Below are 26,371 nucleotides of genomic sequence, written 5' to 3' on the forward strand. Positions count from 1 at the left end.
TGCGGGGTTCTGATGAGAACAGGAAGAGGAGACAGGACGTCCATCAGAACAATCTATTCACTCACTGTTGAGTTTGTTATAAAATCTGTCTGTGGTCAAGGTTTGGTGAGTTTGGTATCCCTCCGCCACTCAGACTAGTCCCAGGTTATATCCCTGTTTATCCACAGTCAGAGAAAATATGAACTGTTTATGTGACCTTTGACCTTTGACATCTAGCCACCAAACTCTATGTGTTCACAAGGCCAAACTCTAATCAGTTCATCCTTGAGTCCTAGTGGATGTTTGAGCCGAGTCGCTGAGACATCTTGTCCATGAGAACGAGACGAACAGACGGACAATCTGAAAACAAGATGGCTGCTCTGACTGTCGCAGCACGCAGGAAGAAAAACAACTCAGTGGAAGATCGAAAGAAGAAAGCATTAACTTCCGGTTGCCAGTGAATGCTGTTGTTCTGTTTGGAGGTTTGGAGACAGAAGAGACTGACATCAGAGCTGCAGACAGTCAGAGCGTTAATAAAGAGCTGCACTGATTTAAATGTGACGACAGTCTGATGTGAACTGTCCGTCTGAAGAAACTGAGGACGACTACAAAGCTGCATTCCTCTCAGTTACTCAGAGACCAGCCGAACTTTCACATCTCAAACTTCCATCTGTCTGACAATCACCCAAACCATGTGACTGATCATTCACTGCACCTGAGCCCGACCCTGAGGACAGACGCAACTGTTTGCTCTTTGTCTCCGTGAGCAAAGTATTCTGCTACTGTTTAACATGAACGTGTCTTTTATATATTAAAATGAGTAATTATTGATGTTTCTGTTGAGCCGTGGGACAAAGTCACATGAATATTTTGTCTATTTGAACTAAGAGTGTTTAACTAACGGTTGTGATGCGGCAGCTCAGCTTCAGGACGGTTACAGTACGTTGTCTGCAGCCTGTCGGCCATGACAGGACGTCACGTGCTAGCTAAACACCTTGACACATGCTAACCATGTTATTTATTCGTTCCACACAACAAAGATTCAAACTAACTAAAAGTAAGTTTTTGATTGATTCAAACAAAAGCTCGGGACGGTTTGACAGAAATGACTTTCACTTCTCCAGAACATCGACTTGTCTGAATAACTGCAGCAGCAGATGTCGAGCGCGTCGTCTGAGCATGTGCAGAATGAGCGTCATCACTCCATCAGGCGTCTGATTGGAGGAATACGACTCCTCTCAGGGCGCCACGTTCTCCTGAGGGAAGCCGCTGACGTGTTAATCCTGTCTGAGGAGCACCTGGACCTGAGGGGCAGCCATCTTTGATCCGGCTCGTAGATCAACAGTGTTGTGATTCTGAGAAGTCTCCCAAAACACTGGAGGGGAGTTCATCTCTTCACCATTCAAAGCCAAAGAGCAAAAAGCAGAGAACAAAGCAGCTCTGTGTTCAGCTCACTGAGTGTTTGTCTGTTTTTACCCCCCCCCCCCCCCCCCCCTCCCCCCCCCCCCTCCATCGAGGAGCAGCACTATTATTTCACAGCCCGTGAAAACACAGAAATGAACTGTGTGTAAATTTTAATCACGGATCATAAATAGGTGATTTTCTGCTCAGACTCGTCGGAGGAGAAAAGCAGCGTGAAGAAAGTTGACACACCTTGTTCAGAAAGTGTTTCTGTGCTGGGGGGGGGGGGGGGGGCTCACGAGGAGAACACAGACATAAAACATTCAGCACCTGATGCAACGCTGATTTCAGTTTGTTAATGTTTTTCCCCCCGTGGTGAGAATGTGCTCACACGGAGCCAGAAGCCTCGGGAGTCTGATTATTCCTCCTCAGTTTATAAATCAACCTTTTCTCTTTAGGGGAGGGGTGGGGGGCTGTTTTCTTTACAAGCTGGTTCAACAGGCGGGAAATGCAGCATCATTTTCCACTGCAATTAAGAGGGAGGCCCTGATGCTGAGGCGGCGGCCGGTGCCAGCTCCGTCTGGCTCTGGCACCTTCCCGCCTGTTTCTGGAAGGACTTAACAGGCTGCAGGTCTTGGCTCCGGGTCTGGAGCTGGACTCGCTCTCCCCTGACGTAATCCTTTAAGAAACGGCTCTCCTCGCTGGCTGCGGCCCACGCCGCCTCTCCGCAGCATAAAGGAAGCCTTGGTGCGATTATCAGCACGGTTAATGACCCCAGCAAACACCCCCCCCCCCCCCCCCCCTCCAGCTCCAGCTCCAGCTCCACATTACAGTCCATTTATGCAGAGCCGAGCTCGGCCTGTCAGCAGCTAATCATTACAAGGATGATCGATGGTGTTTATTTTGTGATGATGGAACGCAACCCCCCCGCCTGATGATAATTGTAATAAAAAGGACAGATCAAGCCGACAAACTTATTAAATTATCAGACCATAATTTGCATTAATGCCGCTGCAGAGATGTAGCGGGGGGGGGGGGGGCAGAGGCCCAGAGGAGGCTTGTTAGTCCACCTTCAACAGCTCCCTGTGCCCTTGCCCCCCCCATCATCGGTGTGACAGTGATAGTCGTCAACTCACTTCCACATGAGATTTAAACATGTTTATTCTTTTACCTTCAAATCACATGATTCTTTACCAACAAAGTTTCAGATTCACAGACAGACAGCTTTACCTGAGGAAGAGGAGGAGGAAGAGGAGCGATGCTGAGTCATGCTGCTGAAACAGAAACATTGAACGACTCGTTTGTTTCTGTCCAAATATCATTGAATATAAAACACGAGGAGATTCACTCAGACTCAAGACTCCACTTACTGGCTTGTTCCAGAGCTTTCAACTCAATCACACAGTTGGACTTCTCTCTGAGACGTTTCATGCAGCTGAAAGCTGTAAGAGGACCTTGAGTTGAGGTTGATTCAAGTCTTCATGCTCCAGATGTGTTTAGACACATTTTCCCATAATGCATCTGGATATATATTTAGTGTCTCCACTGGAAGCTGAACTGAGGCTGTGTGGAGTTAATGGCCACAGACGCTGCAGGTGCTGACGTCGTTGCATATCAGCAGTGTAACACCTGAATGAAGTGGAGCTGATGCAGCAGCTGATTGCCCCCCCCTCCCCCCCTGGGTCAGAGACCCCCCCCCCCCCCCCAGACCTGAAGCCCAGACGGACCTTGAACCATCAGAGCTCAGTGATGTTCATTAGGCAGAGCCAAGGACTCCTGTTTTTTCTTGGTGTTTGAACGGGTCTCGGAGGGAGCGGGAGCTTCTGGTCGGGAGCCAGCTGGATGGAAACGATCCAGCAGAGGGAGAAAAGAAAATAAAGAGCAGAGGAAAAAAAGAAAGAGGGCAGCGGCTAATGGGGCCGTGCTGCTTTTAAGTGCAGTGTACCAGAGGAATACATGAATGTGGAGAATTCCCCGTTTCCCTCGATTCACAGCGAAGCGGCCGAGTCTGTTTCTGCGAGAACTTCAAACCCAAACAGAGTTCAGACTGTGACACACACACACACACACACACACACACACTAACAAGTGGCTGAGCCCCAGGGGAGGAACACTGCTACAGGTCCGAGGCCGTCACGTGACTTTGAACTCATCACTCACTTCCTGTTCTGTCCGTGGAGTCGTCTTTACTCCTCGTCAGCCAGACATCGTTTCAGCTCATTTTAAATCCTGATCCTGAATATAATGATGAGCAACAACAGCCCTGCAGGGAACCTCATGCAGCCATTTGTAAATACAGTATCTATTCAATATATTTTATTCATCTTTCAGTTTCTTGCACCGTCACCCGGCTGCTGCAGAGTGGGACTAATGAAGGTAAGTGATAAAACGGCCGACTGGTGGATGTAAAATGAGTTCTACCACTCACCTGTCAGGAAGCAGCAACAGACTGAGCAGAGCCAGCAGGTGTCCTGTATCACCTGGGCCTGATGAGGGAGGCGTCTGGAGGCGGAGTCATCCCAAGGCTGCGTTCACAAACCCTGAAAGAGTTCCTCACCACAGTAACACATCACAACATCTCAAAGCTGCTTCAGCTTCGTTAGAAAACCTCTGATGGTCGAACTGCGACTTTCTCTCCTCGTCGCTTCAACTGTTTTTATTCCTCCGAGTGGCGGCCATCTTGTTTTCAGGTTGTCTGATGAACGTGATATCTCAGGAACACCTTGAAGGAACAAATTTAACACAAACATTCATTAAGACTCAAGGATGAACTCATCAGAATTAGGTGATCAAAGGTCAAGGTCACTGTGACCTCAAATAACTCACAAATTCATCCACTAATTACGAGACAATTTAACTCAAATGTCTATAAAGATAAAAAGAAGTGATGGCACTTTATATCCAAAAGGTCAAAGGTCAACTTCACTGTGACATCATCATGTTCTGCAGGAACAGAGCGTGTTTCCTGTAACTCTGCTGCGAGGAGCGGATCGTAGTTTACGTCACCAGCGTTCAGCCTCCCTCCGACGGCGAGCATCTCCTTCGTTCATCAAGCTGAAGAGACGTGACAGGAAGGAGCTGAGGCCGTGACACCTGACACCTGACACCTGACACCTGACACCTGACACCTGACACCTGACACTGTTTCTCCATCTGCTCCGGAGCTGAGACGGTTCAGACGGAGCAGCTTCACATTTCTACCAGAGAAAACAGAGGTTGTTCTTTGTTTAACCCCCAGAGTCTGGAGAGAGAGAAATAACAAACAGCTCCTTTTCTTTCTTCACAAAAACAAACTCTTCAAACACAGACTGAAAAAACACGACGCCCTCAATTATCACAAGACGCCGTTCAGACCAGACGTACAGTCAGAGGGATTCACTGCAGCTCTGAGCGACGTCCGCACGTCCCACACCAGCCAATCAGGGCGCAGACGGGTCTCTGATGACACACAGGTAGGAACGGGTCCGCCAGGTGCAGAGGGACTGTACCTGTCTGTCTGTCTGTCTGTCTGTCTGTCTGTCCTCCACAGGAAGCTGCTGTTCAACAGGTGAAGTCCAGTCTCTGTCACAGTCAGCAGCTCTGAAGCGCCCTCTACTGGAAGCAACAGGAACCGCTCTACTGTACATGATCCATCAGCTGAGCAAACAGTCACTTTATAAGTTATTATTATTATTATTATTATTATATTTACACAACCACTGATTTATTTTTATACTGTATATAGTATCTCTATTTCATCTTATTTATTTCTTTATTATTATTTTATTAATATTATTATATTTCCCCTCGTTGCTGCTTTTCTTTTGTGCTGCTGTGTCAAATTTCTCTTTCCTCATAAAGATTCATCTTATATTAATTAAAATCATTTCAGACTGAAGAATATTCCCTGCGTGTTGGAGTCTGCTGTAGAATGAAGATGTGATTTCTTTCAACCAGTTTCTCATGGACATCAAATCTGTTTTTAAAACAAAGTAAGATTCATTTAATCTTGAACCTGGAGGAGATAATATCTATTTTCTGTTATTTCTGTTTAGCACATTGTGTGTGTGATAACGTGCCTCGTGTTTCTTCTCTGTCGCACCACGTCCTGATTCGCTCTGTATGTTTCAGCTTCAGTCAGTTTCACACCTTTATAGTTGAATCATATATGAAACATCAGCTTGTTTAATATTGACTCTTTCTTTAAGCTGCTCTGGTCTGCAGGTTTGAACCTGTGCTGCAGTTTCTGTGTGATGGAGTTAAAGCAGCAGAAACTTCCTGTGTGTCGACACGTGGAGACGTGGAGCGGGAACACAGAGCAGACGGCGAGCTGCTGCAGTGAATCCTGTTCTGTTAAATAATCCTGATGAATAATGAAGACGTGAGTCGGCCTGGCACCCCCCCCCCCCCCCCGGGCAGACATTTAGTGTCAACCTGACAGGTCTCAGCGCAGCTCGGGGACGGGGGGGGGGGGGGTGGGGGTGAAGTTGTCTCCATATTAAACAGGCAGATTAGACCCGTTAAATGGAGGGCAGCGTGGAGAGGTGCTGTACGCGGACCTCCGGGGTCTGCATCTCATCAGGTGAGCCCGGGCCCGAGCGGAGGGGCGGGGGGAGGGGAGGGCGCCGGCCCGGCCTCTGGCCCGCCTCCACCGCACCTCACGTCTTCCGCATCCACAAACTGGAACTGACCCCGCGCTTCTGCCAGCCTCCGCCGCAGCTAAGCCCGGCCCTTCCCATCATGCACTGGGGCCGCAACGAGCTCCCATGAGCCTCGGCTCGCTCCCTGCCATCTGCCGTGATTTATAGAAAACGGCCGATGATTTATGGGCCAGTCATCTCACAATGAAGTCGTTCTCTTTCATTTGCGCGACCTCCCGACCTCGCCGCCACTCCCAGCCAGGTTGGGGAAATGTGCGCTAATCATACACTATGAGGGCTTTTAAACAGGAGGAGGGGGGCGGGTGGGGGAGGAGGGGGAGGGGGGGCTGCAAACAGAGGGCCTTTAATGAAATTAATTTTCAACAGCGTGTGCATACTGATGAAACAGGCGGGCCTCGGCGACGACACGCGGCCACCGCTGAGAGAGATGCTAACGAAGCCGTTTGAAGGTCTGACGGTGGGGAGGACTCATCGGGCGCCGCGGCGCCGTCCCCGCGCCCCGCTTTGATCTACGAATGAAACGCCCCATTAGCAGCCAGCGATCCGAGGGATGTTTAAAGATTTATACGGAGCCGGAGCGGAGCTTGTAAACCAAACAGCGAGGCCCTGAAGACTGATCATCTGTAATCACCAATATGGCCTGATCAGATCAGTGGAGCTCTGCGAGGTCACCTGACCACACAGATCAAACACTCACCTGTGAGACCCAGAGACTCAACCCGCCAACATCTACGACCAGGAGTCTTTTCCTCTAATAAAACACATTAAACACAAAGTTCATAGTTCCACTTGTGTTTTTCCAGATTCAGACTCGACGTCACGACGTTTGTGACAAACAAATTAAATCAGTGGCTGCAACTTTCTGTTTTGTGACAAAAACAAATTCAATATTTTGCAAAACAAATTTAAAATCTGAAAACATCAATCGTCTCATCTGTCGACCCCTCAGATTTATGTTGTTGTGACCCTGTGGAGGGGCCCGAGCCTTAGGTTGGGAACCAGTGGATCACACTGTATATAAGTATATATATATATACTGTGTATATATATATATATATATATATATAAAGCAGAATATTTGATATATTGTAATATAGAATATTTGATTATTTGATATCATACACGCTGCTTCGAGTTTGTTATATTAATATTGATGAAATAAAATCAGCACATCTGTTTAAAACTTACAGATGTTATTTATGAATCATCAGTTCATTGTTTTTATTTTCTCTATTATTTTTATTTATTCTTTGTTTTTACACGTTATTAATCCGTGGCTTCATAAAGACACGACTGTGATTTCATTTCATTAAAAGTCAATATTATAATTTTAGTTTTATTTCTATTCAGTTAAAATAAAGTATTTGTTTTTCCTGATTAATGAATAAAGTTATTAAACAGCTGCCTGACACCCTGATCTGAGCTGTCTGTCTCTGTCTGTCTCTCTCTCTCTCTCTGTGTCTCTCTCTCTCTCTGTCTCTCTCTCTCTGTCTGTCTCTCTCTCTCTCTCTCTGTGTCTCTCTCTGTGTCTCTCTCTGTGTCTCTCTCTCTCTCTCTGTGTCTCTCTCTGTCTCTCTCTCTCTCTCTGTCTTTCTCTCTCTGTCTGTCTCTCTCTCTCTCTCTCTGTGTCTCTCTCTGTGTCTCTCTCTCTCTGTCTGTCTCTCTCTCTCTCTGTGTCTCTCTCTCTTTCTCTGTCTGTCTCTCTCTCTCTGTCTCTCTCTCTCTCTGTCTGTCTGTCTCAGTTTGAGGGACAAAACAAAGAGCGGCTTCATCCTGTCACATATAAAAAGTCACAGGTCTGATCACATGACGTCCTGCTCCTTGAGCAAAGGAAACACTGGAGAAACGAAACCAGACAGAACTGATCAATAAACTGATTTGCCAATCGTCAATAAGCATGAAGAGTTTCGATCAATCAGTGACGGAGCAGCTGCAGAAAAAGACTCGAGGGCTGAGGGCGCCGCCTGGTGGTGGTTTTAATGTAAACATCTGAAGCTGATAGTGATGTCACTCAGACTGTTTCACTCCTGTAACTTTTTCATGCACAGACTCATGGGAAATGGAGTTCACACTGTAGTTTCTAAAGGTACAGCCACACAGGAAGCTCCACAGTTCAACAGTTCAGTGTAAAATACTGTGTATTCTGAAGTGGCGACGGTGACGACGGTTCCCGCCTCCTTCTCTTTTCTTTATCTTGTACATTTAAAAACCACAATACAAAGATATTAAAATACTGCATGTATTATTTTTAGTCTCTTTCAGCCTCAGAGAATTATTTTAATTAACAACCTCAGAGGTTTAAACAGGAAATGACTTTAATGAAACTCCTCAGTTCCTCCTCTGGGTTTAACTTTCACCAGGTGACGACACCTGTCGGCAAACTGGAGAGAAGAAGAATAAAGAGAAATAATTTAAAAAGAGTCTTGTGTTTTTATGATGTTGTCTTTGATTTTATTCATTTATCTTCATAGTGGGACAAACCAACTGTAGGTTTTATGATGAAGTTTCAGCAGCTGATCTTCACACCTGAGGTTTTATTTCAGACATGGAGGCAGTTTGTATCTGACCTCTGACCTCTAGTGACCTTCAGAGGTCATGTTCATATACGTCTCTGCCTAAATCACATTTTTGTTCTAATAAAGATGTTTATTTTCTGCTGTGGCCGTGAAACATCATTTTGCTTAGAGCACCAGTTTGTTCCCAGGTGTCGACGTAGCTGCAGCCGCTAGCTCATTAGCTGGTCCGGTCTGGAACGCACTCGTTCCTCCACGAGAAGAGAAATAAAAGCCGTGGGACCAGGTAGAAGTCTGGTAGTTTATTTCATGTTCTGAAAGTCTATCACAGGTGAAAGGAACCAAACATGTAAATATATACAGTCATACACAGGGAAATAAAACTGAATATAAATATTGTAAAGCATGAAATAAAACTAATAACCTAGAAAACAGGAGCCATGCACTGTGAGTGGTTTCAATGGAAAATATTGAGGCGTATTTACAGCACTGCATCTCTTCATTAAAACCGTGTTGTCACATTAAGAAGCAGTGTGGCGTAGTGTTAGTACAGGTTAGTAATGTACAGGACAACCAGGTATATTGCCAGAAATCTTGACCCAAAGGCACACATTCAGGAAATCAAAGGTACATGTTTAAAGTTGGAGATTTAGCTCGACCGCTTCTGTCAAACTAACACAGGGAGAAACATCCTACGGTTCCTGTGAGGGACGCATGCAGACGGACTTCAGACGGTTGGACTCACACTGTACAAAAGAGTAAAGGGACATGAGTTCAGTGGGGATAACACTGGGTCGCCGGGACCGGACGACACGCTGCGGAGGACTTCACCGACTCTGGAGGAAACATTCAGTCCAGAGAGACGACACTGGCGCCGCTACAGTACATTTAACAGTCCCAGTGTTCGGAGATAAAGTAAGGCCTGGAAATATTCACCTTCACGCTCTGGGCTCTCGTCCCGTCAACACAGCGTTCTACATTTTGGGAAATGTTGTTGTTTTTTAATCAGATGAGAAGAAAAGATGAAATATGACATAAAAAACAAACTAGTGCATTTCCCAAAATGTCAAACTCGTCCTGGACTTAAACCTCCTCTGGAGCGTTTGTTTGGACTTGCCTGGCGCGGCAGACGGGCGGAGTTTAGCACCAGGAAAGCTGAAGGAGTCAGGAGTCGAACTCCCTGCTGAGAGCAGTACAGGCTGGAGTATTAGGTGCGTTTGTTAGTGTTAGAATAAGCAGCAGTGACGCTTCATTATAGGTGCACTTTAAAAATAAAAAGGTGTGTACTTGGACCAGCAGTGGAATCTGACACCTCAACATCCCGGCTGGTTTCTCACTTTATTGCTGATGTCATTTTCAACGCTGGCACTTTACAGCTCGTCGATTAGCCGTGTCGCTAACCTTCAGTAGCATCTACTGGTTCAGATTGTCAGATTAACTGTCGCCTGTTTGTCGTTTGCTCAAATATTTCACATTTTAAAAGTCTTACAGTGACTTACATTCAATTTAGGATCAGCTGATACAGAGGAGCTTCTTCACACTGACGACGCTTTGTCATCAATTTAAATACTGATACTGTTTTAGACCTTCATCCTGAACTTCAGATCATCTTTTAGTGTAACATATATATTTATATATTAAAGTATTTTGGAATGAAACTAATAAATCACAGTAGTCTTGACGTGACAGCAGAGCTGGACTTTATGATTCACATCCTTCAGGAAAAAGGCAGCTGCTGTCGATTCAGTGGTTTGCTTTAATTCTCCTAAAGTGTTAATACTGTTACTTCCTCTGTGACCTTTCACTTCCTCACATTAAAGCCCAACGGATCAATTCAGATATATATGATGAGAAATACGGTCCATGTCAAACTCCTCAGCTTCATTTTCCATTTATCCGGAGAGAGGGATCACTCTGTTAGAAAAGAGGAAACATTTTCTTTTCTTAGTTTCTTGTGATTGATTTTTGTTTCAACTTCCTGCAGCTGATTGAATCAATTTCATTTTCTAATTTCAGAATCTGATGATGTTTATCTGCGGAAAAACTCCCGTTTCAGTTTTTACATTTTTCAATCCAGGAAGGAAACATGAATTATTGATCATTGATTTTTAAATGGAAGTTGAGCTGATGAGTTTCACACAGATGGAATAAAGTTCTTCTTTCCTTCACAGGTAGAAACTGATTTAGTTTTTATAACAACACTGAAATCTTCTGCTGGTTCTTCTTCTTCTCTTTAATCTCTGTAGTGTTTAAAATCATTGGCCAGCCAAATGATCGTCTCATATAAACGTGATTTCACATTGTGAAGAGCGGACACGGTCCTCTGTGTGCTCAGTGAGGTGTCGGCCAATCAAAGCTCATGATGCTGGACATGTGACTCTTCGGATGGACCCTTGAATTCAGCCTTTAAAAAGACTTTTGTGCCACTTTTCTCTAAAAGCTCAAAATTCACCAAACGCAGGATTAGAAACTGGAAAATGTTGCGACTCCTCTCGGACTGATCCACCAGGTGCGACGAGGCAGCAGTTCAGGAAGGAGAAACACAGGTGAGATCCACGCGCGTTCAAAGCTCTTTACATTCAATATACGAGAAAGTCTGATGTGTCAAAGCAAATTAACGGTTTGATTAAAAGGTTCTAAAATGAATAAAAACACTGAAACTCTCCTTTAAGACGACGACGGTCTCGATGCTACGACGACGTTCACAAACCTTTCTCAGCTCCACCTTAAATCCACAACGTGATGGCGCCTCGAGGAGCGAGCGGGAGGAGGAGATGTTCTGGAGAACGGGTTCTTCCACTGTTCATCGACGGAGGATGAAGACTTAAGGCTCATGACTCTAAGGGGAATTGTGGAGGTTCAGGTTCAGGACCTGGTCTCTATGAAACGTCGTAGCTGCCAGGGTCACCTTACCTCCCAGAAGATGACCTAAGCTTTCAAGATGGCGGGAAAATGGTCCGGAAACTGGAGCCGCGGCGACACGAGCTCCTCAAGAATGAAATAGTTTTGGGCGCTGGGGCCTGGTCCTGGTCCTGGTCCTGGTCCTGGTCCTGGTCCTGGTGCTGGTCCTAATAATGTAAATAATCCTGATCCCAGTGATGTCGGATCAGCGGGTGGAATGAGGCGGGAAGCTCGGCGTTAGTAGGAGGAGATGTCGGAGGAGCTGCTGCTGTTGCTGGTGGAGGTCTGCGCCCTCTTGATGTACAGGTTCAGCAGCTTCATCTGTTGGAGGCAAACAGCAGGAGGGTTATTAAGGCTCCGCCTCCCTGACTGCAGCTGCTCCGCCTCCACTCTCACTGCACTCGTCCGGTTTCACAGAATGAATAAAACTCATCTGACAGGTGTGTGACTGCACAGCTGTCTGCAGCTGGAGGAGGAGCTTACCTTGCTGCCGGTCAGCTGAGCCAGGTACGGCTTCAGCTCCTCCCCGATCACAGAGTAGATGGCGACCAGGCAGAAGACGCTGGCCTTCCTCACGCTGCTCTCTGTGTTGTCGTAGCCCTGCGGACGACATCAGACAACTCAACCACTTCCTGTCAATTCTGTGTGACCTTGTGTTCCAGTTCAATCACATCAGAACCTTAATGATGTCACTAAACTCACTTCCTTGTTTCTGGTTGAAGCGTGTTGCGTGAACGTCTCACATTCAGACACACACATCAAAAGCTCTGCGATCAATCTATAAACTGATAGATCGATGATGTGATTCTAAAGATCAGCTCCAGCTGTGAGTCTCCTCCGGGTCAACACCTGGATTTATTCTCACTGGAACAAGTTGCCTTTGATTTTGAATGAATTCTATAAAAGCAGATGTGCGTCTCACCTGCAGGAGTCCAGGTATGATGTCCGGCAGCAGCTGGTGCAGCGGCTCCTTGGTGATGCGTTCAATGGCCCTGGTCTGCATCTTAATGGCGGCCAGGTTGATGGGGTAGTCGGCCGTCTGCACGATGGGACACAGGACCTTGATGCACTGGTCCGGGTGGATGGAGCTCGCCAGCGCGGTCGCCGCCTCCTCCGCCGCCCGCACCACCTTCGACAGAGCGGAGGGAAGAGAGTGTGAACAAATGAATCGTAGCGGAGGGAGGGGGGTGTGGTTTTCACGGGCCTCACCTCCTTGTGCGAGTCCTTGTGAGCCTCCAGCGCCTTCATGATGGTGAGCTCGGCGTAGTTCTTGAAGCGGGCCGGCTGGTTCCTCAGGATCTCCTTCAGGACTCGCAGGGCCAGAGCGCGGATGGTGTGCTGAGAGAGAGGAGGTCGATCAGAACCGGACTCGGGCCAGAGACGGAGTCAGAGATAAAAACACTTGTGTCCTTACGTCTTTGTCCCCCAGCGTCTCCAGCAGCAGCAGCAGCATGGTCTTGAAGTGCTCCTCCCACACCACCAGGCTGTCCTCGCGGGCCACCTTCAGCAGCTCCAGCAGGGTCCCCCGCCGCTCCTCGGGGCCCCGCTCCCCCGCCTGGCCCTGGGACAGCTCCTTCAGCAGCTCCCCGACCAGCTCCAGCTGCTCGGCGGGGGCCGCTGCAGGAGGGGGGGGGGGGACATGATGAAACACATGGTGAAACATGGTGTGTGACTTTTCATTCGTTCACAGCTCTGATGGCGGGAAAAGCCTCAAACATAAACAGACAGGAAGTGAAGTCATGAGTCTCGAGTCGTTACCAGGGAAACTTTTGGGGCTCAGCATCTTGTTTTCCACGCTCTCTTGTCGACGACCTGCGACAGGAAACAGGAAAAACATTTCAGATTAAAACCACAACATGACAAACTGAAGACTCTGACTTCTGTCCCGACCGAAGGGAACACAGTCTGACCGTCTCGCAGCTGCTCCACGGCGTCCTCGTACAGCGCCTCCTTCAGGGCGGCTTTGTCCAGCGTGTCGGTGTAGTTGTACGGGTTGTAGTCGCGGAGGCGTGGCCCGGCGAAGGATCGTGGCGAGGGAGTGTTCAGGAGCGACGTCTTGTTGTCCAGGGCCGTGCGTCCGCCCTCCGTCACATCACCGCCGAGCCGAGGGTCGGAGTCTGAGGACGCCGCGACTCCGGACTGAAGAACGAGTCAAAAAGCATCGAATCAATAGTTCATCATTTCTGTTTATTAACGACCAAAGAGTTTTCTCTCAACTTCTGTTCAGAAACTGAGTCTCCCCCTCCTCCCCCTCCTCCTCCTCCTCCTCCTCCTCCTGTTCCTCCCTCCCCCTCTTCCTCCCTCCTCCTCCTGTCCCCCTCCTCCTCCTCTTCCTTCCTCCTCTTCCTCCCTCCTCTCCCTCCTCCTCCTCCTCCTCTCCCTCCTCCTCCTCCTCTCCCTCCTCCTCCTCCTCCTCCTCCTCCTCCTCCCTCCCCCTCCTCTCCTCCTCCTCCTCCTCCTCCTCTCCCTCCTCCTCCTCCTCCTGTTCCTCCCTCCCCCTCCTCCTCCTCCTCCTCCTGTCCCCCTCCTCCTCCTCCTCCTCCTCCTCCTCTCCTCTCCTCCTCCTCCTCCTCCTGTCCCCCCCCTCCTCCTCCTCCTCCTCCTCCTCCTCACCGAGCCGTCCCTCTTGCCGTCCCGCCTCAGCGGCTCCATCAGGTCGTCCTGGCTGCGGAAGCTGTAGTTCTGGATGGCCTCGGTGACGCCGCGCAGGGAGCTGTAGATCTCCTCTGAGTTCAGGTTCTCGCTGTCGTACTCCAGCATGCTGCGGGGGGGGGGGGGGGGGTATTAGTATTAAAATATAATAATATAAAAGGTTCATCGTCAGGAGGAAACAGTTGGTACATGTGACTGTTGCTCCCTGGCTCCTCCACAGAGGATGCTGTGGAGGTCCAGACGGTTCTTTGAGTTCTTCAGACAGACGTGCTGATCCAGGATCAGCTCAGGTTCAGCTTCAGTGGATCAGCACTGATGTTCTGTGAACAATGACTGAGGACTCTTTCCTCGACATGGACCAAACTTCTACTTCCTGTTTCTAACAAACCGTTTCATATTAGGGTCTGAAAACTTTACAAAATAAAAGCTGCAGGAAACTTCATCAAACTTTATTTTTTTAGTTTGATTTTTGAAGTTTTTAAATGTAGAAATCATAAAATTAACTTTTAGACTCTAAAGACGATCGTCAGTGAAGTCAGGTTCACGACTGAAACTGAGACTCCAGGTTTGATCCATGACCAGGAAAACAGGCAGCGCCGTCTAGTCAGAGCTCGGCCCTGTGTCCAGTCCGGTAAAGTCCAGTCCAGTATAGTCCAGTCCAGTGCACGTGCATAGCCGTGCATGTTGACAGACGGACACAGGTGGAGGCGAACAGGTGAGTCAAGCACAGACACGTTTTACAGTTTGTCACCTGAGGACCGACACACAGAGACAGTGAGCGAAAGCTGCAGCAGATGGAGACACAAAGTGTTGCAGCAGGAAGTGACGAAAGGTGAGACTGAGCGAGTCACAGGTGTCAGGGTTTCACAGTACGTCCAGAAAACTGACTCCAGATCTGTGACACTCACATTCTTCTCAGGTTAAAGTTGATTTTAATGATTTTCATTTCAATAAAAGATCCTGTAAAGTCCTGAACACAGCTGTGTTTAAACCCACTGTGAAACCCCAGCAGAGGGAGGAGGAGGAGGAGGAGGGGTGGGGTTACCTGGGGGAGTAAGCTCGCCGCAGGGCCTTGAGGGAGGAGTGGGCAGTGGGTGGAGGAAGAGGGGAGGGGAAGGGTGGAGGGGGGAACTTGGAGATCCCGTCTGCGCTCCAACCCCACAGCCGACTGCACCCGGCCGGGGAGGAAGAGGAGGGGGAGGAAGAGGAGGAGAGGAGGAAGAGGAGGGAGAGAGGAGAGGAGGAGGAGGAGGAGGAGAGGGGGGAGAGGAGAGGAGGAGAAGAGGAGGGAGAGGAGGAGAGGAGGAAGAGGAGGGAGAGGAGGAAGAGGAGGGAGAGGAGGGGGAGGAAGGAGGAGAGGGGGGAGAGGAGGAGGGGGAGAAGAGGAGGGAGAGGAGGAGAGGAGGAAGAGGAGGGAGAAGAGGGGGAGGAAGGAGGAGAGGAGGGAGTGGAGGGGGAGGAAGAGGAGGGGGAGAGGAGGAGAGGAGGAAGAGGAGGGAGAAGAGGAGGGGGGAGGAGGAGGAGAGGGGGGAGAGGAGGGGGAGGAAGAGGAGGGAGAGGAGGAAGAGGGGGAGAGGAGGAGAGGAGGAAGAGGAGGAGGAGAGGAGGGGGAGGAAGAGGAGGGAGAGGAGGAGAGGAGGAAGAGGAGGAGAGGAGGAAGAGGAGGGAGAGGAGGAGAGGAGGAAGAGGAGGGAGAGGAGGGGGAGGAAGAGGAGGGAGAGGAGGAGAGGAGGAAGAGGAGGAGAGGAGGAAGAGGAGGGAGAGGAGGGGGAGGAAGGAGGAGGGGGGGGAGGAGGAGAGGGGGGAGAGGAGGAAGAGGAGGAGAGGAGGAAGAGGAGGGAGAGGAGGAGAGGAGGAAGAGGAGGGAGAGGAGGGGGAGGAAGGAACAGAGGGGGGGAGAGGAGGAAGAGGAGGAGAGGAGGAGAGGAGGAGCGGGAGGAAGAGGAGGGAGAGGAGGAGAGGAGGAAGAGGAGGGAGTGGAGGGGGAGGAGGAAGAGGAGTGAGTGGAGGGGGAGGAAGGAGGAGCGGGAGGAAGAGGGGGGGAGAGGAGGAGAGGAGGGGGAGGAAGAGGAGGAAGAGGAGAGGGAAGAGGAGGGGGAGGAAGAAGAGGAGAGAGGAGGAAGAGGAGGGGGAGGAAGAGGAGGAAGAGGAGAGGGAAGAGAAGGGGGAGGAAGAGGAGGAAGAGGAGGGGGAGGAAGAGGAGGAGAGCAGCCCAGAGAGAAGAGACATGAGAAAAGTGGAGCACTGTTCTCTGTGAGTGTTGGTGTGGGCGGAGTCAGTTCACCACTCTGACATCAGACATCAGAGCAATTGATCAATCAATCAGCCGATCGATGGAACAATGATTTAATGATCAGTTAATTCTTAATTTCTAAAATAATCTGCAGATTAATCAATAATCAATAAACAGTCATGAGGTTATATTTTAGTACAAAGTAAAACCTCTGGACCAGAGACGTAGAAGCTGAAAAACTCTGTGTGACATCATCATCATCATCATCATCATCATCATCATCATCATCGACACGACTGAACGACCTTCATCATCTGGTGTCGAGGTAAAAACTCGCCTCCTACTGGAGCTAAAACAGCTGATGGTTCAATCATTCAAACACAGGTGTTGTTGTTGTGACTCTAGATTACAGGTGTGTTTCTGCAGTGGGCGTGTCAGTGTGACGTACCTGGGAGAAAGCCCTCCATGGGAGCAGTTGGTGGGCGAGGTCAGAGGGCTGCTGCGGCTGCTCGGCGGACGAGGAGGCGTCCGACTGGCCGAGTTACTGGGAGACGCCTGGAGACGACAAAACACACACCACACCATCAAAACATCTGGAAATCACCTGAGAACTGCAGAGGGCGGAGAAGGTTTACCTTTTCTAAAATACCTGCATTTCAAAATAAAGATCTGTACTACGAGTGTGTGTTACCATGACGATGCCGCTGTTGGCGCTGGCGTTCCTCAGGTGGTTGTGCAGCAGCTTGGTCGTCCCGTCCTGGAAGGTTTTGGGCAGAGCTCCCAGCAGCATCGTGAACTCAGGTGTGTTGAGCTCAAACAGGGCGATCAGCACCACCTGGGCCGCCTGCACACACACACACACACACACACACACACACACACACACACACACACACACAACACACACACACACACACACACACACACACACACACACACACACACACACGTCACTTGATTTATCTCTACAACTTCCTGTGTCCAGTAGAAAGTTTGTCCTCTGCTGTTTGTGACACAAAGAATTTGACCTGTAAAAAACAATCAGCTGGTCTTTACTTGGTTCTACTGGAGCTTTACTTCATCTCCATGGGAACAGGACTCGTATAACTCATCAATCACCTGTGACCTTTGTAACCTGCTTATCTCTTCCTTGTTTGAGTTGACTGGATGTTGATGTTAATGAGCAGCTGATGTTTCTCAGTTTGTCTCGTCACTGACATCACGCAGCTGGAGGCTCAAATTATTACTGATCTAAGGGAGGAAACATTTCCTGACCGGAACCTGAAGGAACTGTGGGAGTGAACGACGTGTGAGGAAGCAGAGAACATGCAGCGCGTCCGTTCAACTGGAACACGAGAGGTGAGTGAAGCAGAAGCCGGAGGACGACGGTTTCCCGCTCAGACTGTAAAGACTCATGCATCAGTTAGTCTCAGAGCCACAGCAGCTCATGCACACATGGAAACATCTGGAACGTCCGCTGAAGGCAGACGGGTGGAGAGCGTTAGTGTCGTCAGGTTATCTGCAGCGATCCACCCAGACGTCCTGGTCTGCAGCGTGCCGGCCGCTCCCACACTGGGTTAGAGCAGCTTTTAGAGCCTGGTCATGCTGTTCGATGGAGGGTCTACCTGCTTGCACCTCTCCTCCAGGTTGCCCTCCCCGGGCAGAGAGGCCACGGTGCCGGGTCGGCCTGAGAAATCCTCCCCCGCCCAGTTATGGAGGGTCTGGGTGTTTGTGGACGAGAAGTGGTGATTGGAAATAAACAACAAAGGAAACAAAGAAGTGACGGATAAAGGAACTGGACCGTGAAGAGGAAGCCGTGTTCTGGGGGAAGGTGGGGGGTGGCGCCGAAGCTCCTCCTACCTTGCGGACGTCGGAGCTCTTGGGCTCGGTGGTCCAGGTGATGATGCGGGAGACGGCGAGGCGCGTCTCGCTGGAGTTGACGAAGTCGGCCGGGTCCATCTGGCGAGCCAGAGCCTCGATGTAGCGCAGGATGGCGACCTTCACCTTCAGGTTGGGCGTCTGCGTCTGATCCACGATGAAACGCATCAGGATGTTGAACTGCTGCTCGTACGGGAAAGACTCTCTGCAGGAAGAAGAGATCAGAACACAGAGACGCCGCCGGTAAACGCAGGAAACGGAACCGTCAGAGTGGACAGATTTAATCGCTGCTGCCGACCTGGTGACGTCCAGCGCCTTCTGGACTTTGGCCTGGACGGAGCCCAGGAGGTCGGCCCCCATCTTCTTCAGCAGCTGGGTGAGCAGCACGAACAGCCAGTCCTGCAGGTCGTCCCTGTGCAGGATGATGAAGTCCACCAGAGTCTCCAGGAACATGCTGAACACCTGAGACAGAGAGGCATGATGGGTAGGAGCAGGGAAATGACATCAGCAATCAATCAGCAGGAAACACTGAAGACTGGAACAGAGATAAAGATAAAATGATAAAATAATAAAACAGAAGAGATGTTTGTTAGAGAGTAAAACCAGAATAAAAGTATAAGAATAAGAAACAGAGACCCACCTTAGAATAAAGAAATAAAGTAAATTAAATTCAGTTAAAGGCGTTAAAGCCAGACTAAAAGACGTGTTGAACTTCAGGTCAACAGCAATAAAGAGAAGCCTCCCTGTGGGTTCTGGTTCTGGCTTTGGGTTTTAATTAAAAGGCCACGACCTGAAGACCCAAGGTTCAAGTCTGATCTGATAAATCAGTCGGACTGAGACCATGAAGAGCTCTAACAGCAGTAGAAGAAGAAGAAGAAGAAGAAGAAGAAGAAGACAGTTTGTCGGGGCTGTGTGAGTCGGGACAGTGAGGAGTGGTGAAGCAGCAGCTTCGGTCCGACGGTCAGTAAACACTTACTCTCTGGTGTGTGTTAGCGTCCGCAGCAGCGACGAGGCATGCAACAGAAAACACACTCTGTTAGTTCGTCCTGCAGTTAGTTACAACAACCTGAGCACCATCCAAACATGAACCTCCCGCCGCCCGCCTCACACTTCAGGGGAATATGTGATGATTAATTTAAGCTCAGTCACTCTGCACACAAACAATGTCTTCATGAAGAAACATCTGCTGCCTGATGTTAGAGGCCAGCACCTCTGGCCAGATGTGCAGGCTCAGCTGGATCTCACCTTGCTGTGAGGGTCCGCAAACATCCTGGTGAAGATCTCACAAAGTCTCTTCAGCTCCACCCGACTGTCAGAGACACAAACACCATGTTTATCATCATGAGCCGACGTCACGGTCGCTCCGCCGCACGACCCTGACCACACCCACCTGACCACACCCACCTGACCACACCCACCTGAGCATCCTCTGGCTCTTCAGCAGGTTCTGCAGTCCCAGCAGCCCCTCCTTCCTCTCCGACCAGTTGGCGCTGGCGCAGTGGTTCAGCACCTCGGCCACGTCCTCCGTCTGACGCAGGTAGTGCGGCGCCATCCCGCCGTTGCGCGAGCTGTAGGAGCGCTCCGAGCAGGCGCTGGAGGCGTCGCTGTTGGCGTCGTCGTCCGAGTACATGCCCGGCGACTCGAAGCGGCGCCTCACCGGCCTCCGCTGAGACGAAGAGGAGAAGACGGGGAGTGTGACTTTTCTCTAACGACAGCAGTCACGGCTTCAGACGCCGAGTCTAGAACTACAGCTGAGAGGAGGAGGAGCATGCAGCTACACACATGCAGGACCGGGCCACATGTTTTTACTGAAGCAGACTCAGAATCTGTTCACAGCTCCGGCCTCAGGAGGAGGTTAGAAAACAGAGTGTCAGTGTTTAAAGCTCATGCTGCACATGCACTGAGAACGGGGAGCTGCGGTACCTTACTCCTGGAGTCTCCTAACAGCTGAAAGAGCACAGAGGGAGTTACTGCAGGATCGTACAACAGCTCCAGCACTTTGACTTCTTTTCTATTCGCTGTGATTCTTACCAGAGCGTCTGCCACAGCGGCCTCCACCTCCGTGCCGGTGTTGAGGATCCTCATGGCGTTGACGGAGGCCGAGATCCGAGCCTGATGGGACAGGCGGTCTGAAACGGAGAAGGTCAAACAGCCGTCAGCAGGTGGAGAGGGAGGGATCAAACTCAGCCGTGCAGATGTGAAGGTGCAGTTTGGAACATGCTCTTATCAGACCAACACCCTCGTCACTTCACAGAGATGGATCTGTTTTAATAAGAGATCTGACCGGGAGTGAAGAGAGTCTTGGTCCTGGTTCTGGTGAGTTTTAATGGGCTCAGCTCGACTGAGATGGAACTTTCACTTATACTAAAATATTCTTCAAGTGAAGTCAGATGATCTTAACCATGGAGGTGAGCAACATGTGTGTAAAACACCCAACACAAAGCAATAAACAAAGAGTGTCGTCTTCACCAACTAATCAACTGCTCAAAATATTTAACATAAAATAAATCCTGAGTCTAATTAATCTGAGCGTCTGACGTCACGTCAAAACAAACAAACTTAAGAAGATGAAAATATTCTGTCTTCACAATTTACAGCCACTGAATCTTTGTCTCCATCATAGCAACAGAAGGACAGACGTCATGTTTGTGTAGTTGTGTCGCCCCCTGCAGGTGAGTGGGATGTATTGCTGTGGACGTCAGCCATGCACGAAGCAGGAACTCAGGCAGCCGGATAACTGAAGGAGGACTGTGTGAGGTTTTATCTGGCTGCGTGAGTGAATCTGCTTCCTGTGAACACCTCGCTGTCACCTGAGTAACACTCTGCAGACGACAGGGCGCTGGTCGAGCGGGAGTGACGGCGAGTCGCTGGAGGAGGACGACCAGGAGAAAACACGACTGTTGTTACCATGGTTACCATGGTACAGAGATCAGAGGCCTGTGCTGCGAAGCAGATCTGAGGTCATCAGGTAACTTCAGGTTTAACTCAGTCCTACGACGCTGGTTCACTTGTTACCAGGTAAATCACCATGGTAACTGATGCTGAACTCCTAACCTGCTCTCACTATAGTAGTACTACAGCCTCCGCTGCAGCAGAACAGTCTGACATTAACTTTCTTCATCTGCATCACATGATCACAACACTTTGTTCATCAGACAAAAGATGAAACTTAATAATTCATGTTCTCATTTACTAAAGATCCTCAGTCTGACCTAATTAATGAAATGATTTCTACACCTGCAGGCGCCAGCGTTTCCTCTCGTATCACATTAATACTTTATTCTGACGATGTTGCTCAGAATCAAAACCTCAGCTGATCAGGACGCACAGTTATCCTGGATAAGTTGACCTTGCTTCGTAGTACAGGCCTCTGCAGAACCAACAGCTGACTTCTTATTGCAACACTTCTGTCTGTGCGAGCTGGAGTCTCTGATCACAGGATTAGTAGAACAGACAGATACAGAGCAGGCAGAGAAACAGGCAGCTGAGAGGAGAGAGGTCAGTCAGTTTCCAGACTTTACAGGAACTTAAATGAAATCTATTGTTGAGGAGGACATGGTGGGGGCTTCAGCACCATACTCACCCAGGGGGGAGAAACCCCTGGCGGGGCTGGTGTCGCGGCTGCTCTCGCGACTGGTTTCGCGGCTGCAGCCCTGACTCATGCTCGGTCGGGGGATTCGACTCCGGGCTGGAGGGGTGAGGCAGAGAGAGAGAGGGACAGACAGAGGGACAGACAGAGGGACAGACAGAGGGACAGACAGAGGGACAGACAGCAGTGCAGGGGGAGAGTTTAGCTTGTAGCACATCCAGCCAGAGAGTGACACACCTGAAGCTCTGCAGAGATGTTAGTCAGGCAGGAGAGACAGAGTCAGACTGAAGGAGGCAGCAGGTCGAGGATTAGTACGAAGACCAGGACCAGGACCAGGACCAGGACCAGGACCAGGACCAGGACCAGGACCAGGAGTGAGCATGCAAGTCTGTGCAAGTTTCCCTCAAGAAGAAAAATCAAAGTCTGGACTCACATCTATGGAGGAGTCTGATTCTCTCTAACCAGCTGCTGTAACAGGGTCTTCACCAGATGTTATTTACAGCTGTGGTTTCCATCTCTAAGATCTCTGATGGGTCCAGACCTCGACTTCACGACTCACTTTGAGTCAGTAAGACTTATTTATCATTATCAAACATGATCTGATGATTGATCGTTCGCCTCTAACTCTGAAAACATGAAATGATTCTGGTTTCACCTGGACAGGTAATTAGTTTTGCTACTGAACAGTGACATCAGACGCTTCTTTAATTTCATACTCTAAAATATAACTGAGATTTTACCTCGACTCTTCTTTAGTATCAGGCCACACTGAGGAAGAAAAACCTGAAATTTCCAGAATGAAATCGTAATTTTGAGAATAAAATCATATAATTTCAAGACAAAAATCATAATATGAGAATAAAGTTGTGATTTTAGGGTCCATGTTGTTTTAGAGGGAAACAGCAGAAGCTTTAACGTGGAGCCTGTTTTCTACTTGGTTTCACTAACGTCATCATCAGACAGACAGCAGCTGCCACTGACTGTTTCCACCTGTTTGATCTTAATGTTCCTCAAAATTATGTTTTTTTCTCTTGAAGTTTCACATTTTAAATTATTGAACATTTTGACTTTAATCTCAAAAGTCAGATTTATTTCCTCATGTGGCCTGATGCTCTTTTCTTTAACTGTTTAACGTCTTTGTTTTTATACTTTATTTAAACAAAAGCTTCAGTGAACTAACTTTCATTTTTCCTCGGCTCTATTTCAGTCGCACCGTCACCTGATCCGACTCTCAACTTTCAGCAGCTTCATCAACCTGTTGCTTCAACTTTCAGTGTCTGTTTCAGCTGCTGCTTTAAACTGGTAACCTACAACTTGGTTCAGGTGCTTCAGCTTCAACAGAGAGAGAGCGAGTCAAATGTTTCTACTGTGATTATTTCAGCTTGAACTGGTTAAATTTAGTCTTTAGAGAATTGATGTTCTCGTTATGAAATTCATTCCCGTCCCAGAGGTTGAACACCCTGCTGATCCCTGCCTGATTTGGTGGGGCTGGTCTCTCGGCTGCAGCCCTGGCTGCGGTGACCTCGGGGGCGGCTCTTGTCGGTCAGACCGGTGGAGGTGCTGTTGGCGGCGGCGGCGGTGCCCATCGTCGGTCTGGGGACTCTACCGTAGGTGGAGGTCAGCAGTCGCCCCGGGGAACCTGACCGACTCCCGGCTGGTGAAGCGGGAAAATACAGTTAAAACGACTGGATTAAAACTTCCACATCTGATTAAAGACACATGAAGAAGAAGAAGAAACTCACGTTGAGACTGCGAGACAACTTTCCCTCGGCTCCGCCCACGGCTGTCTGTCACAGACGGGCCGTTTCCTGCACTCGTCCTCCGGGTTCGGACTCGACCTGAGGAGGTAGAGGGCGGGAGGCGTGAACATGGAGCTGCTGCTGGACGGAGGTCAACACGTTCTACACTTGTGTCATGCAGAAACAGGAAGTGAGACCAAAGGGAACGAGACAGAGATGAAGGACAGAGGAAGAACCAGTCACTGATTCAGGAAAACAGAAACACCGTCATGTTTCAGGTATTTCTGAAACACCTGAGGGCAGCTTCCACATCACATTTCAAAGGTTTATTCTTCCCTGAAAACAAACCGTGATATGACGTTTGTCTCCACATGTTCAGACAGACACATGCAGCTGTGCGTCCACTGATACTCAAAAACACCACGACACAGACACAGACTCGGTCGGCCACATGCAGCAGTGTCCAACAGACTCCACAACACGTTCACATCAACATCTGCTCCAGGTGTTATCCCGGTTCAACAGGAGAGTTAATCGGTGTTGACACTAATGTAAAGGTGAACACAGGTGGACAGGTGTAGCTTCAGTCCCCAAAGTCTCCCCCTAGAGGAGGGGCGGAGCCAGACTTTGTAAACATTCGGGGCTGAAAATGAAACCATGTGTTTAGCGTGAGGCCCAAAGGCTGCGGTAGCTGTCGGCGCCCTGTGGATGGCGATATCTGCCCAGTAGGAAATTAAATTTTATTATAAACTCTACAAAAGATTCGGGGCTTTTGGGAAAACATCCGAGGGGGCTGGAGCTGTATAAGCCACGCCCCCTCGCTCCGCCTCCGCTCGAGGCTCGGAGACGGACGTGTTGCTGTCAGACGTGTTTGAGTGAAAGAGTGAAACTGACTCCTAAAGCTGCAGATAACAGACGTTACATGAAGCTGCCACACAGGAGACTTCTGGGAAATCTATAAAATCATCATGACGTCTGTGAAGTATCTGAGGGGGTAGGATGTGACATCATCGCTCCAGCAGCCAACCAGCTTCCTTCATTTTTAACCACAGAGACTGAGAGGTTTCCAAGTGTAGGGGACACCATGCACACAGTCCATGCACTGACACGTCCATCACAGACCACCACATTACAGTGCTGGGGGGGGGGGGGGGGGGGGGGGGGGCACACAGCATCATTCCCCTGTCCACACACACACACACACACACACACACACACACACACACACACACACACACACACACAGCTTACCGTCTGCATTAACAGACCACGAGCCGTCTGACAGGTGGGCGAGTCCAGGAGAGACACAACAAGTGTTAGGGTCAGGGGTCAAGAGGTTAAGGGGTGTTAAAGGGGGGGGGTTCTGTAAGAGTGGACAGTCTACTTGTTGACTTGTCTTTACGTTAGCATGCTGGCGCTAGGCTTGTTAGCGGAGCTTTTTTTTGTGTGATTTTGTGAAATGAACTTTCATTAGATTTTTTATTTCTCTAAAGTTCTCACCTTCTACAGCGTTAAAATGTAGAATGTGAGAAAATCCTGGAGGAACTTATTGCAAAAAGTGACATTTCTTTGCCAGAAATGGCGGCCATCTTGAATTTTTGAGTGGTTACCGTGTTTTATTTCAAGAGTAAAACTCGAGGAGGACTGGCACCAAGTTTAGCGTTTGTCTCCACGTGTGAAAGATTCCCTGAACCGTGCAGATATCTGCTGAGCTGAAAACTTCTGTCGTCCATCTTTGTGTTCATAAACCTGACTGAGATTTAAACGCTGTTGTCCTCCATGTTTCCTTCCTGCTTTGACCTGCTCACACACTAACGGTTAGCAGTGGTTAATGTGACAGCGACACACTGATGTGGTCTGCTCCGTCTCACCCAGAGAGGCGTAGGATCCGGGGGGGAGGGCCGAGGCCGAGCTGAAGGGAAAAGCTGACGACACGGCGGAGGGCACGGCGGGCATCCTGGTGCGGGCGGTGGCGGTGGCCGCGGCGTTGACGTCCACGTCGCTGCGAGAACGCTGCAGGGAGCCTTGAGAGGAGGCTGCTGCGGGCGTCCTGGAGGCGTGGCCAGGTTTGGCTGCAAGAAGTCCGACAATAAAGTGAGTGTCTAAAGATCGACCCAAGGGAAACATTTCTACACGTGAAGCGTGGAGTCCTTACATCTGGACGAGCCGCTTCCAGCCGAGCTTTTCACTGACAGAGGTCGACTGTGGAGACACAAGAAGAAGAAGTAGACATCATCAATACTCCGACCTCAGACTGAGAACATATGAACCAAGATGGAGTCAAACCTCATTTTATGATCAGCTGTTTAGCAACTTAAATTCAAGTAGAATCACACAGTTATTTTATGTCTGAATTCAGCAGGAAGTCTTTAGTGAAAGCTCGTTTACACTCAGCGTGAGATACGGACGAGGAAACGTACACAAGCTTCTGTCTGTACTCTGACTTCCTGTGTGTTTGTGCACCTTCTCTGAAAGTTCACAGACACAGGTGAAGCAGAGCAGAACATCTGGAAATCATGGGGCAAAGTCGCCGTAGGTTCAAGAGAGACACGAGGGAGAAGGTATAAAAAAAGGCGGAGCTTTCCGAGGAGAGGTTGTGTGATGTGTTTAATGACCTCACACACCTGCTGCCTCCTGTACAGTATCACCTGTGTGTTGCTGCCCTCTAGTGGATGTTTTGATGAACATCCACACCAATGTGAATGAAGCATGGAATTATTTGATGGTTACATCATTTAAAATGGACCTTTCTCTTTTCATGTCTTTAATCACCTACTGGAGTCACTGATGACGCCACAGATCGATCAATAACTAGTACTAGAGCAGCAGATGTCATCAATCTGTGG

General features: G+C 49.2%; 1 protein-coding gene across 12 annotated transcripts in view; it reads right to left on the reverse strand.

The window, feature by feature from the left end:
* Positions 1-8,820: 8,820 nt before the first annotated feature.
* LOC130165407 (CLIP-associating protein 1-B-like) overlaps positions 8,821-26,371 on the reverse strand; it is a 39,571-nt gene continuing 22,020 nt past the window's right edge. For 8 of the 12 annotated variants that reach the window (XM_056370658.1, XM_056370656.1, XM_056370654.1 and 5 more), the window contains 23 exons: positions 25,681-25,727; positions 25,397-25,597; positions 24,777-24,803; positions 23,529-23,624; positions 23,261-23,440; positions 20,229-20,326; positions 20,121-20,144; positions 19,616-19,863; positions 19,443-19,506; positions 18,496-18,659; positions 18,180-18,402; positions 17,945-18,040; positions 17,011-17,163; positions 16,768-16,874; positions 15,132-15,254; positions 14,048-14,195; positions 13,345-13,573; positions 13,193-13,246; positions 12,849-13,051; positions 12,644-12,772; positions 12,357-12,563; positions 11,918-12,034; positions 8,821-11,755 (listed from right to left, as the gene is read on the reverse strand). In XM_056370658.1, the coding sequence (XP_056226633.1) occupies positions 11,672-11,755; positions 11,918-12,034; positions 12,357-12,563; positions 12,644-12,772; positions 12,849-13,051; positions 13,193-13,246; positions 13,345-13,573; positions 14,048-14,195; positions 15,132-15,254; positions 16,768-16,874; positions 17,011-17,163; positions 17,945-18,040; positions 18,180-18,402; positions 18,496-18,659; positions 19,443-19,506; positions 19,616-19,863; positions 20,121-20,144; positions 20,229-20,326; positions 23,261-23,440; positions 23,529-23,624; positions 24,777-24,803; positions 25,397-25,597; positions 25,681-25,727 (3,022 nt within the window). In that variant the 3' untranslated portion in view covers positions 8,821-11,671. The remainder of the gene's footprint in view (positions 11,756-11,917; positions 12,035-12,356; positions 12,564-12,643; positions 12,773-12,848; positions 13,052-13,192; positions 13,247-13,344; positions 13,574-14,047; positions 14,196-15,131; positions 15,255-16,767; positions 16,875-17,010; positions 17,164-17,944; positions 18,041-18,179; positions 18,403-18,495; positions 18,660-19,442; positions 19,507-19,615; positions 19,864-20,120; positions 20,145-20,228; positions 20,327-23,260; positions 23,441-23,528; positions 23,625-24,776; positions 24,804-25,396; positions 25,598-25,680; positions 25,728-26,371) is intronic. The other 4 variants (XM_056370659.1, XM_056370660.1, XM_056370661.1 and 1 more) reach the window with 4 other exon arrangements.

The sequence above is a fragment of the Seriola aureovittata genome, chromosome 24, assembly GCF_021018895.1.
Source record: "Seriola aureovittata isolate HTS-2021-v1 ecotype China chromosome 24, ASM2101889v1, whole genome shotgun sequence".
NCBI lineage: Eukaryota > Metazoa > Chordata > Actinopteri > Carangiformes > Carangidae > Seriola > Seriola aureovittata.